The 18,365-nt window shown below is 51.4% G+C and overlaps 1 protein-coding gene across 4 annotated transcripts in view; it reads right to left on the reverse strand.

Annotated features, from left to right (window-relative positions):
- The window catches only part of PLA2G6 (phospholipase A2 group VI), a 60,186-nt gene that overhangs the window by 25,366 nt on the left and 16,455 nt on the right, over window positions 1–18,365 (reverse strand). For all 4 annotated transcript variants that reach the window (XM_049626343.1, XM_049626345.1, XM_049626342.1 and 1 more), the window contains 5 exons: window positions 7,521–7,736; window positions 6,388–6,571; window positions 5,345–5,532; window positions 2,852–2,948; window positions 1,483–1,665 (listed from right to left, as the gene is read on the reverse strand). In XM_049626343.1, coding sequence (XP_049482300.1) covers window positions 1,483–1,665; window positions 2,852–2,948; window positions 5,345–5,532; window positions 6,388–6,571; window positions 7,521–7,736 — 868 coding nt within the window. The remainder of the gene's footprint in view (window positions 1–1,482; window positions 1,666–2,851; window positions 2,949–5,344; window positions 5,533–6,387; window positions 6,572–7,520; window positions 7,737–18,365) is intronic.

The following is an 18,365-nucleotide window of genomic DNA, read 5'->3' on the forward strand; positions in this document are numbered from 1 at the left end:
AACTTAACAGAAACCCATGGGGGAGGGGAAGGAAAAAAAAAAAAAAAAAGAGGTTAGAGTGGAAGAGAGCCAAAGCATAAGAGACTCTTAAAAACTGAGAACAAACTGAGGGTTGATGGGGGGTGGGAGGGAGGGGAGGGTGGGTGATGGGTATTGAGGAGGGCACCTTTTGGGATGAGCACTGGGTGTTGTATGGAAACCAATATGACAATAAACTTCATATATTGAAAAAAAAAATAAACTCCAATCTAATAAATATAGATGGATAAAATCCATATAAACAAAAAAATCTTTGGGATCTTCAATAATTAATTTTTAACACTATAAAGGGACCACATAGACCCAAAATTTTGAGAACTGATGGACTAGATCATTCTAATGGCTCATTCAGTGCTGAAAATGGCCAAGGTTTTATTTACAGTTTCCACCTCCCAGGGTAACAGTGTCTCCACCACAGTGATGGCCTTTGCTATAAAACAGGATGTCTTTGAGTTTGCCCTAAATCTACATCTTTAAAATTTTTTTTTAACATTTACTTATTTTTGAGAGACTGAGAGAGACAGAGCATGAGCAGGGGAGGGGCAGAGAGACAGGGAGGCACAGAATCCGAAGCAGGCTCCAGGCTCTGAGCTGTCAGCACGGAGCCCGACGCGGGGCTCGAACCCACGAACCGTGAGATCATGACCTGCGCCGAAGTCGGATGCTTTACCAACTGAGCCACCCAGGTGCCCCAAATCTACTTTTAGAGTCCCAGATGCCTCTCCAACTCCATCACTTGTAAATCTGTTGAACATACTTATGTATACACGGTATTGCTACAGAATGGGAACACACACACATCCGTAACATAGTAAGTCCCTTCCCTGAATTCCTTATGTTCGTACTCCAGTTGTCTATCCAGACTGGAGGGGGGAACTCTGCTCTATAATAAACCAAAAGCCGCGGCCAACACCTACCATGGGCCACGGAGATGTACAAGCAGACCCTGCCTCCCAGGAGCTTACAGCCCCCCCAAGGAGATAGAAACAGTATGCAGATGGGTATTTTTCCCTGATGCAGGAGAGGAGAAGTGACATCTGAGGGTTGCCCACTGGTGCCAGGTACCACATGTGTCATCTGGACATTCCTCCTGGGGTTACCGAGCATCCACCGCTCACTCCGCAGCCAGTACCGACACCCCCGGTTTCCAGATGAGGAAATCGAGGCTGACAGGCGTGACGTGACTTGCCCAAGGCCACAGCGGGTAGCCAGAGCCATCGCACCATGCACTTGTCACATGGGGGACGCGGGAGCCAGAGGGACAGGGGCATAGAGGAAGGAGACGACACTCTGGGCTGAAAGGGGGACACGGAAGGTTCCTAAGGGGGAAGGCAGGTCTGAATGGAGTGTAGGCAGGTAAGAAGATTCTGAGAGGCGGGGAAAGGAAGAGGGTGTCAAGGGAGGGAGCGACGGGTAGCCCCCCACCCACCCCTGCAGGCTCACCGACATGGCCAAGTGCAGCGGCGTGTTGCCATGCTCTCCGCGGGCGTTGGCGTTGGCCCCGTAGGTCAGCAAGGCCATGACACAGTCCAAGCGGTTGCGCATCACGGCCACATGCAGGGCTGTGTTCCCCAAGCTGCTGGTGCCGTTCACGTCGCAGCCCCGCTTCAGCAGCATGCGGGCCATCTGCGGGAGAAAGGGTCCGCGCCCAAGGAGGCGGTCACTAAGGGCGGCAGTGGCCGGCGACACCTGGGGGCTGCCACTGCCGCCCTGAGCGGCCGTCAGGTATCGGGCCTCCAGAAAGCACTAGCAACAAGAGCTCAGGTGGCAGGCCCCAGTTCTGGGGGTGGCCCTACATCTTGGCTCCCACATCATCAGCAGGACGGTAGAGGACAAAGAGCTGATTTGTGCTGGCTGATTTAAGGGGCTCCCGGGTCCTTTCCTGGAACTAACGGGACCCCACGCATCTCAGCAAAGTCCCACAACTTGCCCTGCTCCCTGTGACCTTCCCTGGGATCCTGCCAAAGTCTGGCCACTCCCTGGGCCTTGGCGACACCGGCCCCTGCACGCCCCACAGCCCTGGGGAGCCTGGGACGAGGGGAGGGGCGTGGCCTTTGGAGCCTGGGACGGGGCGAGGGGCGTGGCCTTGGGAGCCTGGGCCTTGGGGAGGGGCGTGGCCTTTGGAGCCGGACAGTCCTGAGCCCAGCTCAGCCTTACTTCCTCCCAGTCCTGGGAGCTTGGGTAGGCCGTCACACCCTCTGGACCTCAGTTTTCTGTGGCAATAGAAATGCAAGTCCCTACCTCACAGAGGGGTGACAACGAATGACAACTCGTACACTCGAACAGGAAAGGCCGGACTTGGCGTCTCGCTCAGGGCAGGAAGGAGGTACCCTGAAGAAGTTGGCAATCTCCTCCCTCCTGGCCCGTCACAACGGACCACAATCTCTGGGGCATCCAGGGCCCTGTTGAGCTGTGCTTCCTGGAGGTGAGGGACCAGAGGCCTCCACCCTCCCAGGGGCATGGAGCTTGGCTTAGGGGCGGCCCGTGGAATCGCTGCCCCACCAGGCTCTCTGTGGGCACAGCCAGTACCAGCACCAACTTCTGTTTGGCACTTTATGAAGCCTTTTCTCACACGTCACCTCGCTGATTTCACGCCTCCAAAGCCAGGCCATAGGACCCCCAATTCACACACAAAGAACCCACAGACAGGGCCCCGAGCCTGCGAGCAGCAAAGCCTGCGGGACCACTATGAGATCAACCCCCCAGAATCATCTCAGGGACCTCCTTCCCGCAGGCAGCTGAGGAACATGGGGCCCTGGGACCCTGCCCCCTGCCCCCTCCCCCACACCACTCACCCTCAGACTCTGCCTACCTCTGCGTTCTTGGCCCAGTGGAGGGGGCTGGCTCCATAGCGAGGGTCTTTGCTGTGGATCTGGCTGCTGTCCATGCTGATGATCATTTCAGCACACCTAGGGGGAAGAGGAGCCAAGGGGCAGTATAGAAGGCCATGGGATGGTGGGAGGTGGCCTGGGGATGGTGGGAGGTGGCCTGGGGATGGCTGGAAAAGGCCACGACTTGGGGGCTTCAACCACTGGGGAAGAAGAGTTTCTGCAAATAAAGTTGCAACAAAACCAACCAGCACGTGTGCTGTGGTATGTCCAGGGTATCCTGGGCCCCTATACACAGCTCAAGCCCCCGCCTCCAGGAAGCCTTCCCTGACGGCAGCAATCGGCCATGATCACTCTCACTGGTGCTGGCTTTAGGGTCAAGCCCCAGCCTCCTCCCTGGTGATCTCCGGAAAGTGGCTGAGGCCGTCTGCGACACGGGCGCGGTCCTAGCCGGACTCATGGGGGTTGAGGGAGAGAAGACATTTCATTTCTGCGCCTGGCACGTGGTCGCCCTCCATCCCCTGGCCCTCCCTCCGCTCCTGCTGTTTCACGCAGTGACCTGCGTCCTGCGGGAAGCACAGGCACAGCAATTAAGGCTGCAGCGACTTCCCACTCCCGGGCGTACAGCCAAAGGAACGGAAAGCAGGGACTCAGACAGATACTCGTTCCCCCACATTCCTAGCAACACTGGCCAAAAGGGGAGACAACCCAAGTGCCCGTCAACAGATGGAGGGGAAAACAAAATGTGGTCCATCCGTATATTACTCTGCCTTAAAAGGGCAGGGAATTCTGATACGTGCTACAACACTAACGACCCTTGAAGACAGCTGGCAAAGTGAAAAGTCGAGTCCCTGGCCCCAACCTGGCTCTGTGAAGGTCAGCCGAGTTGACGCTAACAGCGGAGGGGCTCCCAGATGGGAGCGGGGACGGAACCCCTCTCTGTGGCCCTGACACCTGTGATCGCTGCCACCAGCTGCCGCGCGGTGGCAGAGGGATGGCCCCGCCGGGGCCCTGGGAGGACGCAGCTGTGGCAGGAGTCGGGCACGCCCGAGGTGTGAGGCTCCCTGCGTCGTCTCATGTGCGACGACCCCTTGCGATCTCTGCCAGCCCCACAGGGGAGGCCTGGCAGGGGAGAGAGGAATGCGGCTAGGGGTGTCCAAGGAAGGCACAACGTGGGCAATTCCAGGCCCCTGGACAGCAAGGCTTGGGGAGGCTGAGCTGAGCAAGAGGGAGGCCGCCGTGTTACGTCTCAGCTATGACATGGCATCACCCACCACCCGTGCCCGTTCCGGCTGCAACCTGCCCCCGGGGAACCTGACCCCTGGGGGTGAGGTGTCAGTACTGTCTCCAACCGTTTGGTCAGGTCGTTCTGAAAGTTCTTCTCCATCTTGGCTGTGCTGGGGAGGACATGGCAAGGGGGGCTGGCCCAAGCTTGGACCAGACCTTTGAGGGGATGGCGTCACCAGAGGGGCTGGCACGGTGGGGGCAGACTCCAGAAGAGGAAGAGCCTGAGGGACGGCCAGGCTTGCCCCCGCCCCCATGTGCGTGCAGCCCTCTCTCCTCTTCCCCCTGCCTGTTTAGCACAGCCCAGAAGGACCGGGTGACCTCTGTGTCTCCTGTCCCAGAGCTGCTTTCTTTTCCGTCTAAGGCCAGCGCCTAGCACAGTGTCCGGACTGTGGGACCGACTGCCTCGTTCATTCATTCATTCAGTCAGCCATTCCAGACAGCGTTCCCACTGGGCCACATTTTAAGATATTCCTCTCTTTTCTCACCCCCCACCCCCCTACACACACGCATACACACATACCCACACTCCACATAGAGAATCTTCCCGAGAACAGGGTTCCCCAGGTCTCGGGAGAAGGGAAGAAGCCCCAGATTGGTCTGGGGGCTCCCCACGGCATGCGCCTGGTACCTGCCTCCCAGCGGTGCCACCAGCCAGGAAAGATGGGGCAGATGGGGCTCTGGGCCACCTTGCCAAGCATTCCTGGGCCTCGAGCCAGGAAGCTGCAGAAGCCACAGGGCAGCACTGTAGCCAGGAAGGAGTTCGGATCGGGCTGGTGGGCTTGGGTGCGAGAGGACCCAGGTCGGGTGGGCCCCTCCCTGGGGCTGCATGTGACTCCAGCCCAGGAGGACCACCTGGGGGAGGTGGAAAGGGGAGGAACCCCAGGGAGGATTTGGATCGTTCTTCTCCAGTTTGGGAGAGGGAGGTTCGTGGCCAGAAATTAAGGTGCGTTACGGAAAACATCTGAAAGCTCTGCTCTTTGCACAGCTGACTTTCTGGATGGAGATTCACACCTGCTACACGTTCATCGAGCACTCTGTTCGTGCCAGGCCGGCCCTGGGCACCAGCATCTGATACACATCTAATGAGCCTGGGGAAGCCACTGCTCACTTGGGCGTGAGGACAAGAGATGTCAGAGCTAGAGAGCCAGCCAATGGGGCAGGGGGCGGGGGGGGGGAGGGGGCGGTCTTACCCTTTATGGGAGAACTTCATGGCTGTGTGGATGGGGTAGCCACTGGGCCCCATGATGTTGCACCGAGCGTTACAGAGTAACAGTACTCGGACCATCTCTTGCTTCCCCATCTGGCAGGCCAGGTGGAGTGGGGTCTGCCCTTGGTTGTTCACCCGGTTCAGGCCGGCCGATGCGTTCTTCCCTAGGAGCTGACAGAGGGAGACTGGGGTGGGCTGGGGCCTGACAGAGGCAAGCCCCCTGCGTGACCCTCCCCGACACCTTCCGGGCCAACCCCCTCCACCGACTTGAGGGGAAGGGAAGTCTGCCGATGAGATAACACGGGTAGGATTATAACCCGGGTAGGAACGTTAAGGGAAGCCCCGGAGAAAGGAGGTTTGGAGGCAAACAGGAAGCTGTCTGTGCCAGCCGGCTGGGGGGCTGGTCCGCCATTGCTGTGGCTCGTGGGAAAAATTCCTGGGGGTGCCTGGATGGCTCAATTGGCTGGGTGTCTGACTTCGGCTCAGGTCACCATCTCACGGTTCGTGGGTTCGAGCCCCATGTCGGGCTCCGTGCTGACGGCTCAGAGCCTGGAGCCTGCTTCGGATTCTGTGTCTCCCTCTCTCTTTGCCCCTCCCCAGCTTGCACTCTGTCTCTGTCTCTCTCTCTCTCAAAAGTCAATGAACATTAAAAAAAAATTAAATAAAAAAATTTTTCTGAATTAAGAAACTTAAAAGGGCGTTGTTCCCAGGGATGGGCACTGGAGATCTGGTCCCACCGGACCATGAGCCCCTTCAGGAAAGGCTGAAATGAATTCACCCAGCCCAGGGTCAGGCTTGGTGGGTGCTTGGGACAAGCTGAACTAAACTGACTGGCTGGACTGGACCTCTGACTTCATTTCCTGGGTTGGAGGACCTCCCGAGGGTGGTCAGAGTACAGTGACCAAGGATGTGTCTCTCCTTGGCGAGCAGGAGGAGGGAAGGGAGGAGAGGGTACACCCTCCAGGAAGGAGCTCGGGGCCAAGTGGGGACAGCGGGGTGTGGCCAGCACCGGTCACCCCCGCTCACCTGCAGCACCTGGGAATTGTCCCCCTGGACGGCGTAATGAAAGGCAGTCTCTCCGTTGTTGTCCGTGACGTCCATCTGGGCGTGGCAGTACTGTACCAGCTCCGCCAGGATCTCCCCGTCGCCCTTGCGGCAGGCCAGGTGCAGGGGGGTACAGCCCTCCTCATTCTCCCGGCTATTGGCACAGCTGTGGCGGGGGGGGGGGGGTGGGGGAGGGAAGGAGGGAGGGGTGCTGAGAAACTCAAGTGCAGAAGAGGGAAGTGGGCTTGGAGCTCAGGGGCATTCACGCCATGCTCAGGCTGCCTGGTTCAAACCACTTATTTGTGGCTGATGTGATCTTATCAGTTGTTCAGTGGCACATCCGTACAAGACACGCGTCCTAGGCCCACGCCAGCCTGAAGTGGGAGGCAGGCAGGGTGGGGTAGAGAGGGTCGGAAGGCAGAAATCTCATTAACCTCGGGCAACTGGCTTAATCTCTCGGGGCTTCAATATCCTTATCTACGAAAAGATAACAATAATAGCAGCTGTGCCCGCCCTAGGAAATGGACAGAAGCACTGGGAAATGAAACACCATGATGGTGTGCAAGAACAGGTCCGTAGGCTGTAAAGGGCAGTGAGGAGTTTTGAGCCTAGGGCCTGGGAGCTGAAACGAGCTGCAGTCACCTCAGGGCAAGCAGGCGAGCCGGAGTCCTGCGGCGGGGCCCACATGGTCCCTCTCGGGGGGCACTTCCACTGACGGAAGTGTTGGCTGAGGGGCCATATGCAAGAAAGCGGTCCAGCCACCAGGAGGGCACCCGGATCCTTGGAAGGAGATGCAAGGATCTGAGGCCTCTTCGGCCGTCTCCAGCGGAGTGACCTTGCACGGGCCACGTAGTCTCTTGGGGGGATGATGACCCTTCATGTGGGTATTGGAAGGACTCAAGTTCATGGTGGGTATAACACACCAGGTGGGCCTGGCACCCGTCGGGCCCTACGTTTCTCCTTCTGGCTTCAGTCCGGCGTTCGTATACTCCCCACTCAGAGGCAACACCGTCCCGCAGAGGGGAACTGAGGCAGGGCTGAGAGACTCCCCGGACCCGCCCGTCCACACACACAGACCCGCGGACCTTCCTGAGGGTCCGGCCCTCCTGGCCCACCTGATGATGTGGCTGTGATGGAAGCACTCTCGGATGCCCAACTCCACCGCCAAATGGGCCGCCGACCAGCTGGGATGGCTGCGGATGAGGTCGGTCAGCTGTTGCAGGGCCTCGACGTGCAGGACTTGGCTGGAGCTCTCGTAGAAGGGCGGCAGCTGGATAGAATAGTGCTGGAAGTTCACGAGGGCGTCCGTCTCCCTCTCCAGCTGGAAGAGTCTGTGGAGCCAGGGCACAGGAGGACGACACAGAAATGAGCCAGCCTCAGCCCACACCCTCGCTGGAGTCAGAAGCCCTGGGTCCCCGCGGACGGCTCACTGCCTGCCTCTGGCTGTGCACTGACCTGTTCCAGCTGGACTCCCCTCTCCACCACGCACACGTGCACACGCATGCACGCACACACCTCTAAATGGAGTCAGGATTTTCTTTTTCTTTCTTTCTTTCTTTCTTTCTTTCTTTCTTTCTTTCTATTTCTTTCTTTCTTTCTCTTTCTTTCTTTCTTTCTTTCTATTTCTTTCTTTCTTTCTCTTTCTTTCTTTCTATTTCTTTCTTTCTCTTTCTTTCTTTCTTTCTTTCTTTCTTTCTTTCTTTCTGTTTTATTCATTTTTGAGACAGAGAGAGACAGAGCATGAGCAGGGGAGGGGCAGAGAGAGAGGGAGACACAGAATCCGAAGCAGGCTCCAGGCTCTGAGCTGTCCGCACAGAGCCCGACACGGGGCTCGATCTCACAAACCGCGAGATCATGACTTGAGCTGAATTCAGACACTTACCTGACTGAGCCACCCGAGCGCCCCAAACCCCTGCCACTGTTCTAAATGGAGGGGTAAGTTAATGAATGAAACAGATGACATGGCCTGCCTTCCCGGAGCCCATGTTTTTGTGGGCGAGATCAACACAATGAGTAAGGTAAAAATCAAAATAAGAAAGTACATTAAACAAACTGCCGCGGAACGAGCGCTATAGAAAAAACAAAGAAGAGAGGACAAGGAAGGAAGTTATTCCTCATTTTCCTCGGCTCCTCTTTGTTTCATCCTGCCAACCTCTTAACATCAGCGTGCTCCACGTTAAATAAATGCTGTTGCTCTGTTGGGTATAATGACACTAAATGACAACTAGAAATGACACTGAAAATTGGGGCGCCTGGGTGGCTCAGCCGGTGAAGCGGCCGACTTCGGCTCAGGTCATAATCTCGCGGTCCGTGAGTTCGAGCCCCACGTCGGGCTCTGTGCTGACCGCTCGGAGCCTGGAGCCTGTTTCAGATTCTGTGTCGCCCTCTCTCTGACCCTCCCCTGTTCATGCTCTGTCTCTCCCTGTCTCAAAAAGAAATAAAAATGTTTTAAAAAAAAAGGAAATGACACTGAAAATTGATCATTGGGCTTAGCATCCACTGACGACTTTGACAAGACACTTTAGGTGGAAAGCAGAGCCTGACTCGAATGGTTTAAGAAGGAATGGAATGGAAGAAGCCGGAGAAGTACAGACAGTATGTTGGAGGGGTTTTGCTGTAGAGGGGAACAAGCAGAGGTAGCTAACGGGGAAGGTGGAAGCAGGCGTTTGGATTCCGGTGAGAAGAACCCAAAAGAAAACAGGATCTCTCTGAGGCCTTCCACTCCCATGGCAGACTAGGTCATGTGAACGGGAGCGCCTCCTCGGGACAACCAGAAATGCACGACAAAATATAAAAGGCCATCTGCTTGAGGCGCTGGATACCTAAGTAGACTGGGATGAAGTGCCAGGCTGGACGGATTACGGAAATCTAGGAAGTGAGCCTGGTGTTGAAGGCTGCTGTCACTTGAGAGGCCGGAGGGATACACCGGAGCATTAACAACCTCGTGGGCTCGGGGGACAGGGACCGGAGGCCAGGGTCGGGCCACCTCTTACCGTGGGTGGGCACCCTGAAGGGCTAATGCTACCAGGTACCTGGGAGAAGCAAACATAAAAGAAACAGAAGGCCAGGCTTCGGGGCACCTCGGTGGCTCAGTCGGTTAGGTGTCCGACTTCGGCTCAGGTCATGATCTCGCAGTCCGTGAGTTCAAGCCCGCATCAGGCTCTGTGCTGACAGCTCGGAGCCTGGAGCCTGCTTCGGATTCTGTGTCCCCCACCCCTCTCTCTGCCCCTTCCCCACTCATGCTCTGTCTTGCTCTGTCTCTTAAAAATAAATGTTAAAAAAAAGAGAAAGCCAGGCTTCAGCTGATTTCTACAAGCACTGGTACAAATCCAAAGTGTAGCACACAATCAAAACTCACCAAGCACGGAGGAGATACACATGAAATGCAAAGAAACCAACAGAAACAGATCTGTAAGTAGGGGGCTGCAAACCCTGAAGTCTTCTGACACAGGCTTTAGAATAACTGTGATAAGGGGCGCTTGGCTGGCTTAGTCAGTAGAGCGTGCGAGTCTCGATCTTGGGGTCGTGAGTTCGAGCCCCACGTTGGGCATAGAGCTAGCTTACTTTAAAAAATACATAGGTACAACAGCTGTGATAATATTCAGGAGGATAAAATAGAAGGTTTAGAATTTGGGCAAAGAACTTGAAACTATTTTAAAAATGGAAATTACAGAATTAAAAAATACAATTGCCAGGGCACCTGGCTGGCATGGTCGGTAGAGCACACAACTCTTGATCTTGGGGTGGTGAGTCTGAGCTCCGTGTTGGGTTTAGAGATTACTTAAAAATAACATCTTAGGGGAGCCTGGGTGCCTCAGTCGGTTAGGCGTCCGACTTCGGCTCAGGTCAAGATCTCATGGGTTCGAGCCCCGCGTCGGGCTCTGTGCTGACAGCTCAGAGCCTGGAGCCTGCTTTGGAATCTGTGGCTCCCTCTCTCTCTCTCTCTGTCCCTCCCCCACTCATGCTCTCTCTCTGTCTCTCAAAAAATAAATAAACGTTAAAAAAAATTAAAAATACATCAATAAAAATAAAATCTTAATAAATAAGTGAATACATACATCCAATTGCCAACAGTTAAGAACCCAGTGGCCAAATATAAAAGCGGACCGGATGTGGCCTGAGTGGCTCAGTTGGTTAAGTGTCTGACTTTGGCTCAGGACATGACCTCATGGTTCGAGAGTTCGAGCCCTGCATCAAGCACTTGGCTGTCAGCACAGGGCCCACTTCAGATCCCCTGTCTCCCTCTCTCTCTGCCCCTCCTCTGCTCGCACTCTCTCTCTCTCTCTCTCTCTCTCTCTCAAAAATAAACATTAAAAAAAAAAGAAAACTTAAAAAAAAAAAAAGCAGACTGGGAAATGCTGAAGAGAAACTAGTGAATAGGAACATAGGCCAGAAAAGAGTAAACGGAATAAAGCCTGAAGAGCCTAAGGATGAAAAGGCAGGACAGGAGAAAAAGGACACAGAATATATAACGAAAAGATCTACCATAGGTATAAGTGGCACTACAGAAGCAGAACAGAAAAAGAACGGCACAGAAGCCATGTTTGAAGAGTTCATGTCTGTGAACTTTTCAACATTGATGAAACCTTTTTTTAGACTGACTGAAAAATATCTACACGCCCTCCCACACAAACACAAAAATAGAAATTCGCACTTAGGGACCTCGTGCAGGTTGTTAAAACGTGGCCCCCAAATTCTTTGACACTGCTCCCATTGAGTAGTGGTGCCTTATGGCTCTTTACCCTTTAATTTGACTCTGTAACTGTTTTGCCAATAGAATATGGCAGAGGTGATGCCACTTTAGTTTCTGGAGCAAGGTCTTAAGGGACTGGAAGTTTCCACCTCTTTTTTCTGGGGACCCAGTTATCATGCTATGGGAGAACTGACACAACCCACAGGGATGACTCTTGACCTTGGACCCTTAGCTCTGGACGAACTTCCAGGCAACAGCCAGCTCCAACCTGCCCGCTGTGAATGAGTCATCTTAGAATTGGACCCTGCAGTCAAGCCACCCTGGCTAATACCATGCAAAGTAGAAGAGAGCTTTGCCCACTGAGCTCGGCTCAAATTGCATATTTGTCTGGGCTACACAACTGATTGTTGTTTTGAGGCAAGTTCTGGGGTAGTTTGTTACACAGCAGTAACAGAGGACGACACACATCCGTCAACATACTGAAACACAGCAGCAACTGACAGGTACCATATTACAACGGCTGTAAACAAAATGTGGAGAAAAATGCTAAAAACAGCAGAGGAAACAGTTGTCTTCAAACACTGGCGGCTGGCTTCTCAGCAATGGAAGCCAGAGACAGTGGAACGACATCTTAAAGAGCTAAAGGAAAATAAATGGCAATGAGAATTCTATACCAGCACGCTTCCCTTTAAGTAGGAAGCTGATATTAAAACATTTCACTCGTCGCACAAACAAAGAGAAAGAGAGAGAGGCTTTGTCATTAGCAGACCTACACAAAAGAAAACAGAAACGGATTTTCTCCAGAGAGAAGGAACTTGATCCCATATCGATGGCCTAAGATACGGGGGGTGGGGGGTGGGGGGTGGGAATGAAGTACCAGGAAAATGGCATTTTTGTGGGTGAAACTAAATAAGTGTTGGTGGCATCATGTCTTGTGTTTAAAATAAAACTAGAATTAAAAAAACAAGTGGTATAGAGGCCTAGAGAGGAACAAATGGGGTTAAAAAGTTCTAGGACCCGTTTGTTGTTCTGGGAGACACTAACGTACCAATTGTACTTCAGTCAGTCCAAGGATGTGTGTTCCGATCTCTAGGGTTCTATCAAGAACTGGGAAGGGTTTCCGATTTTGCCCTACTTGCAAACTAACAAGTTAGCCTGACATAGTTTCATGGATGCTGGCAGAAGACACAAGATTCCTGGCTCAAAGACAAAGGCCAAATTGTTACTCACAGCAACAGCAGTAGCCAGAGGATCAGCGTGTGCGCCAGTTCCCTGGGATCCAGTTCCCACAGGGTGACGTGAAGAGGGCCAGGTGACACCTGCTCACGTTGCATTAGAAGAGAGAAACCCTGAGTGTAGGGAACTTGGATCTTTTACCATTGTGAATAAGCAAATCTGTCTCATCTTTGCCCTGGAGGATATGATTTTTATTCCAAAAGAGAGTAAGCAAATGTCCCCTCTGCTCTAGGGAAAGACCCAATCTCTATTTTCTAAGGCTGTTCGCTGTATTAACCTCCTTGTAAAGATAACCTGAAACAGAGGAAGTCAGTGTCTCTGCTTGCGAGACACAAGAGAGACCCACAGACAACTGTCCCCCAACAGTTATCACTGAAAGAGAATGACAAAAAAAAGAGAGAGAGAGAGAGAGAGAGAGTGAATGACAGAATGCATAACTTTCGGACTGACAGAGAGGGGACAAATGGAATAATAAGAAAACGATCATGAATTGCAAAACCATTACGCTAAGTGGAAAAAAAAGTCATAAGACTACATGCTGTATGATTACAAGGCAAAACCTTAGTGACAGAAAGCGTATCGGTGTTTGCCAGGGGCTGTGGTGGGTGCCGGGGACTTACCACAAAGGAGCATGGAGGGAATTTTGGAGACCACAGAAATGTTCTGTATCTTAACTGTGGTGGTGGCACATGGGTGTGCCCTGTCACCGAAACGCACAAAATGCTACACTTCCAGTTGGTAAATTTCTCATTTTTGTAAATTGCATCTCAGTAAAGCTAACTAAAACAAAACAAAAATAAAACTAAATGTGTAAGAAGACAAGAAAGAAAGGAATAAAGAAAATAGGCAGAACAACAACAAAGAAAATAACAAGATGACAGATTTAGACCCAAATATATCAGAATTGTATGAAGTAGACAGAGACTTAATGTTCCAAATAAATGTAAGGAATAACAGACAAAGATAATCTGGGAAAAAAGTCAACTCTATACTCTTAACAAGATTAAAAATATAAGGAAAATGTATATATATATAAAGAGAATATTTATACATTTTTATATTTATTTTATATTTATATGTTATATTATAAGTTATATATTATATATTATACAATATAATACTAACCTAAAAGATCTGGTGAAGCTATAATGATAAGAGACAAAATAGAGTTTCAGGTAAAAAGCCTTACTGGAAACAAAGAGGGACAATTCGTAATGATGACAGTTTCAACCCACCAGGAAAATATGACAATTAAGTTAATACGCACTTCATAATAAATCTCCAGAATAAAGTCACACTTGATCGAATTTTTAAAACCAGACATTTCTCAAAACAATGAAATCATCCATAATTCCAGCAAAAAAGAGAAAAAACGAGACAAATCCATAGTCACACTGAAATATTTTAGTAACTTTTACCACTCGTAAAACAATCAAACCAAAAAAAAATCCCTACTGGATCTAGAATGATTAGCAAGCCTGACCCGGCCGACATAGATGAAACACTATCAGCTACAAAATCAGCTTTCTTTCCAAGCACGTGCAAACAAAAGTTAGAAATACTAGGCGTAAGCTGGGCCGTAAAGTACATCTGAACAAATTTCAGAGGTTTTAAAATATTTATTTTTTTTAAATGTTTATTTATTTATTTTTGAGGGAGAGAGAGAGAGAGAGAGAACACGCGCACACAAGTGGGGGAGGGGCAGAGACAGAGGGAGACAGAGAACCCCAAGCAGGGTCCATGCTAATCTGCACAGAGCCCCACACTGGGTTTGAACTCACAAACTGTGAGATCATGACCGGAGCTGAAGCCAAGAGTCGGACATTCAACACACTGAGCCACCCAGGTATCCGTCAAAAGCTTTAAAATATTTAGACCGTGTTCTCTGACCACAGTGAGAAACTAGGCAAGAGGCCAAGAACAAAAAGGGAACGAAAAGTCTCCCATACGTTTGAAAGTTAAACAAGATACATACAAACTATCTATGGTTCAAATAAACCTAAAAAAAATTTTTTTTTTTTAATGGGGCGCCTGGGTGTCTCAGTCAGTTGAGGATCCCGCTCTTGGTTTTGGCTCAGGTCATGATCTCATGGTCTGTGGGTCTGGGCCCCGTGTCGGGCTCTGTGCTGACAGCTCAGAGCCTGGAGCCTGCCTCGGATTCTCTGTCTCCCTCTCTCTCTGCCCTCCCCCACTCACACTTGGTGTCTCTCTCTCTCTCTCTCTCAAAAATAAGTAAACATTAAACAATTGGTTTAATAAATAAATAAGCTTAAAAATTTTTTTTTTAACTATCTATGGTTCAAACAAGAAGTCATGGGGAAATCTGGCAAACATCCTGACTCAGTGATAATGTAAATATTCTCTATGAAATTTGTGGAGGAACCTCTGCCTCTGGGTAGGACAGAGGAGCTTATACCAAACTAGCCTGCCTGCCGAAAACAAATAGAAAACCAGGACTTAATGCAAATGAGTACAGGAAGGTGTTGGAGGGAGCCCAAGGCCGACAAGAATACAGGCCAAGGTTGTAGAGAAGAGGAAAGCCCACTGAGGTATGCCCCACATTTTTACTCAGGACACTCTGGGACCTGTGATGCAGGATATAAAGGATACAAAGGCTGGGAGGCAGCCAGACGCTGCCAGAATTCCCGCTTAGGATGGGCAAAGAGAAGCCAGTATTCAGAGTTTTCCAAGAAGGCCAGAACTTGAGGGAATTACAGGGAAGTAAGCCCAAAATTCTGCAAGCAATTTTCCCTCCTAAGCTAGGCGGAGCAAGATGTCAAGAAACCACAGTGTCACCGGGGTGGCTCAGTCAGCTGAAGATCCAACTTCAGCTCAGGTCATAATCTCACAGTTCACGAATTCGAGCCCTCGCATAGGGCTTGCTGCTGTCAGCACAGAGCTGGCTTTGGATCCTCCGTCCCCCTCTCTTTCTGCCCCTTCACTGCTCATGCTCACTCTCTCTCTTTCTCTCTCTCTCTCTCAAAAATAAATAAACATTTAAAAAAAGAAGAGAAAGAAGAAAGAAACCAAACGGAAAACAGCAGCAGAGAGGTTACAGAGCCAAGCAGAAACTGTGGCAGTTTTTCAGTAGTTCGAAAACAGAGATTGAAGTTCGAGGCCTACCAGGTGGAAGGAGCCTGGGGAAACCAAGGCCTTCAGCTGAGGCCTCAGAGCTTCTAGGCCCTGAGAGTAGACATTATGACCTAGGAATCAGTTCCAGGTAGATAATGAATCTACTTACAAAGGGCAAAATAATAAAGCTTCGGGAAGATACTACAGAACTACAGAAAAATATCCTCAACCCCTCATGGTAGAGAAGAACTTTCCTATACAGTACATGAAAGCAAACAATAAAAGAGATCAGAGACTCTGACTTCCTTGAGACTAAGAATTCTGTCTTGTCAACAGATAGCATTAAGAAAGTGCAAGGGTTGGGGCACCTGGGCGGCTCAGTTGGTTAAGCGTCTGACTTCAGCTCAGGTCATGATCTCACTCACGGCTCGGTCCATGAGTTCGAGCCCCATGTCGGGCTCTGTGCTGACAACTCAGAGCCTGGAGCCTGCTTCGGATTCTGTGTCTCCCTCTCTCTCTCTGCCCCTCCCCTAGTTGTGCTCTCTCTCTAAAATAAACAAATAAACATTAAAAACAAAAAGAAGAAGAAAGTACAAGGGGAAGCCATGAGGGGAATGGCTGCAACACACATAACCAACAAAAGGTGTGCGTTTGAATATAGATGCTAAAACTAAGAAAAAGAACTTTATTTTTTAAGTGTTCAAGAGCATGGGGCAGGTACTTCACTGAAGGGAGAGTGCCAAATGGTTCATCACCTTATCCAAAGGTGCTCAAACTCGTACGTAACCAGGCAAAGGCAAATGAAAGCCACAACGGGACACTACTACACATCCAACAGAATAATTTTTTTTTTTTAAGTTGTCAACACTATACATCAGAAGTAACAGGAATCTCTTTCACCGCTGACGGGAAACCGGATGGGCATTATCCACTGAAGCTCAGGATGTGTATGGCCTCAGCTCGGGAGCTGATTCCACTCACCGATAGATGCCCACCACAAATGCACACATATACACGCCAAGAAAACCAGAAGCAGCCCAAATTCCCACCAACACACAAATGAATAAGTGAGCCGTGATGTAGTTAACACAGCAGAATTGTACTGCACAGAAGCCGGACCCAGTTCCATGGAAAAACATGTGGAAATCTCACGAACCAAATGCTGCGCAAACAAGGCAGGCACAGAAGCAATAACCAGTAAGTTGGGTTAATGGTTACCCTTAGGGGGGCAAGGGAGCAAAAGGGGGGCTTCCGGGGTGCTGCAATGTTCTATCTTTTGACATGGGTGCTGGTTACAGAGGTATCTGTGATCATTGAGCTGCCCGTGCTTTTCCATGTGTGGTGTATTTCACTATTTTTAACAAGTTTAAAGAGGGAGAACAGGAGGAGGGAATTGGGGACGGCTGAATAGAGGCAGTGCCTGAGGGGAAATGAAGTCAAGAATGAAATTTTTTTTTAAAAAAGGAACAAAGAAGGAATGGCACATTTGTAGAGCAATGGAAAAAACCTGGTCAAGAGGGGAAATTACCCAGGAGAGAGGAAAGAATTGCTGAAGTGGTGTCCTGAGGTGGATGAGGGGATGTTGACCTTGACGGGGACTGGCCTCTGCAGTGACAACAGGGAAGGCCCAGAATGCTGGAGCAGGTGTGGGCAGACAGGGTGGAGGCGCAACCGGCTGCAGGTGAGCATGAAGGGGGTGGGGAGGGAAGGAGGTGGAGGACAGGGTCAGACATACCCGCCGGCCCTTTGGGGTGAGGGCAATCAGCAGGGAGGGGAGCTCCTCAGGCCACGGTGGAGAACTGGAATTAACCAGCATTAGGGTTTTGCCAAGCAAATATGACAAAGAAAGAGAAGCAAGGAAGAAGAGAGGGTATGCAAGGTGTGATCATAATGACAGTTTCAGCAGGGCAGGAAGTGAAGTCCATGAAGGGGACGGGGACCCTAGCAGGGTGACACCTCGGTCTGTGTCTGCAGGGGGAGAACTTGGTATTGAGAGGACTAGGGAGAAGGAGCGGGAAAGACAGGAGCAAGGGCGGCAAGTGGGGGGCTTGTATTTGCAGAAGAGCCGCGGTTACCGGGGATGACAAGATCCAGGGAATGGCCATGTGGGCTGAGGGAGGTCTGGCACCAAGAGCCGTGGGTGTAAGAGGGGGCGCCCTGCAAATTTCACAGTCACCGAGCATCAAAACAGGTAGTGATGGTGACAGGGCACTCTGGGCCAGGGGCACATGTCCCCAAGGGTGTGGGGAACCCCGGGACGGAGTGTGGATAGTACAGGATGATGATTTCAAGGCTGGGGGGCAAGGGGCACCCTGTCCCTCCTCCAGGCCCAGTAGGGGAAAGACCGGGAGAGAAAACTCTTGAGGCTTTCAAGGGAGAGCCAGCCTTGGGTTAGGGCCAGGGGTGCAAGATTCAGAGAGAAGACTGAACACCGAGAGGGCTCGTGGGGCTGTCTTTTCCCTCTCTTCTGGAACTGAGCCCCCAGACAAAAACCACCTGGCATCAGCTCTGGGAAGCCTCAGCCTTGGCTGCGAGTGAGCTGTAGATGTGCCTCAGGGGCTCCGTGAACTTCAGGAAATCGCATGCCGTGCATTTGGGGGAGGGGTTGGGAGGGGGGGGGGGAGGTCCCCTGGGACTTTCAAGGGCGTCCTAGACCAAAACATGAGCAAGAACCATTAGGCTAGAGTGGTATCTAACTCTCCAGTTTCAAAGCTGAGCACGAGCCCTTCGGCACAGAGGAGAAACTCTCTGCACGTGATGTGCCTCTCTCTGCAGAGCCCTCTCTCGGCGCCTCCTCCAGGTGAAATCTTCCTCCTCCCCCTTTTAGGCCCATCTCTCCCCCAACTGCCCCCGAGAGGCCTTTTCCAACCCTTCCTGTTAAAATTTTTTTTTTAACGTTTATTTATTTTTGAGACAGAGAGAGAGAGAGAGACAGAGCATCAACGGGGGAGGGGCAGAG

Source organism: Panthera uncia, chromosome B4, assembly GCF_023721935.1.
Source record: "Panthera uncia isolate 11264 chromosome B4, Puncia_PCG_1.0, whole genome shotgun sequence".
In the NCBI taxonomy this organism is placed as follows: domain Eukaryota; kingdom Metazoa; phylum Chordata; class Mammalia; order Carnivora; family Felidae; genus Panthera; species Panthera uncia.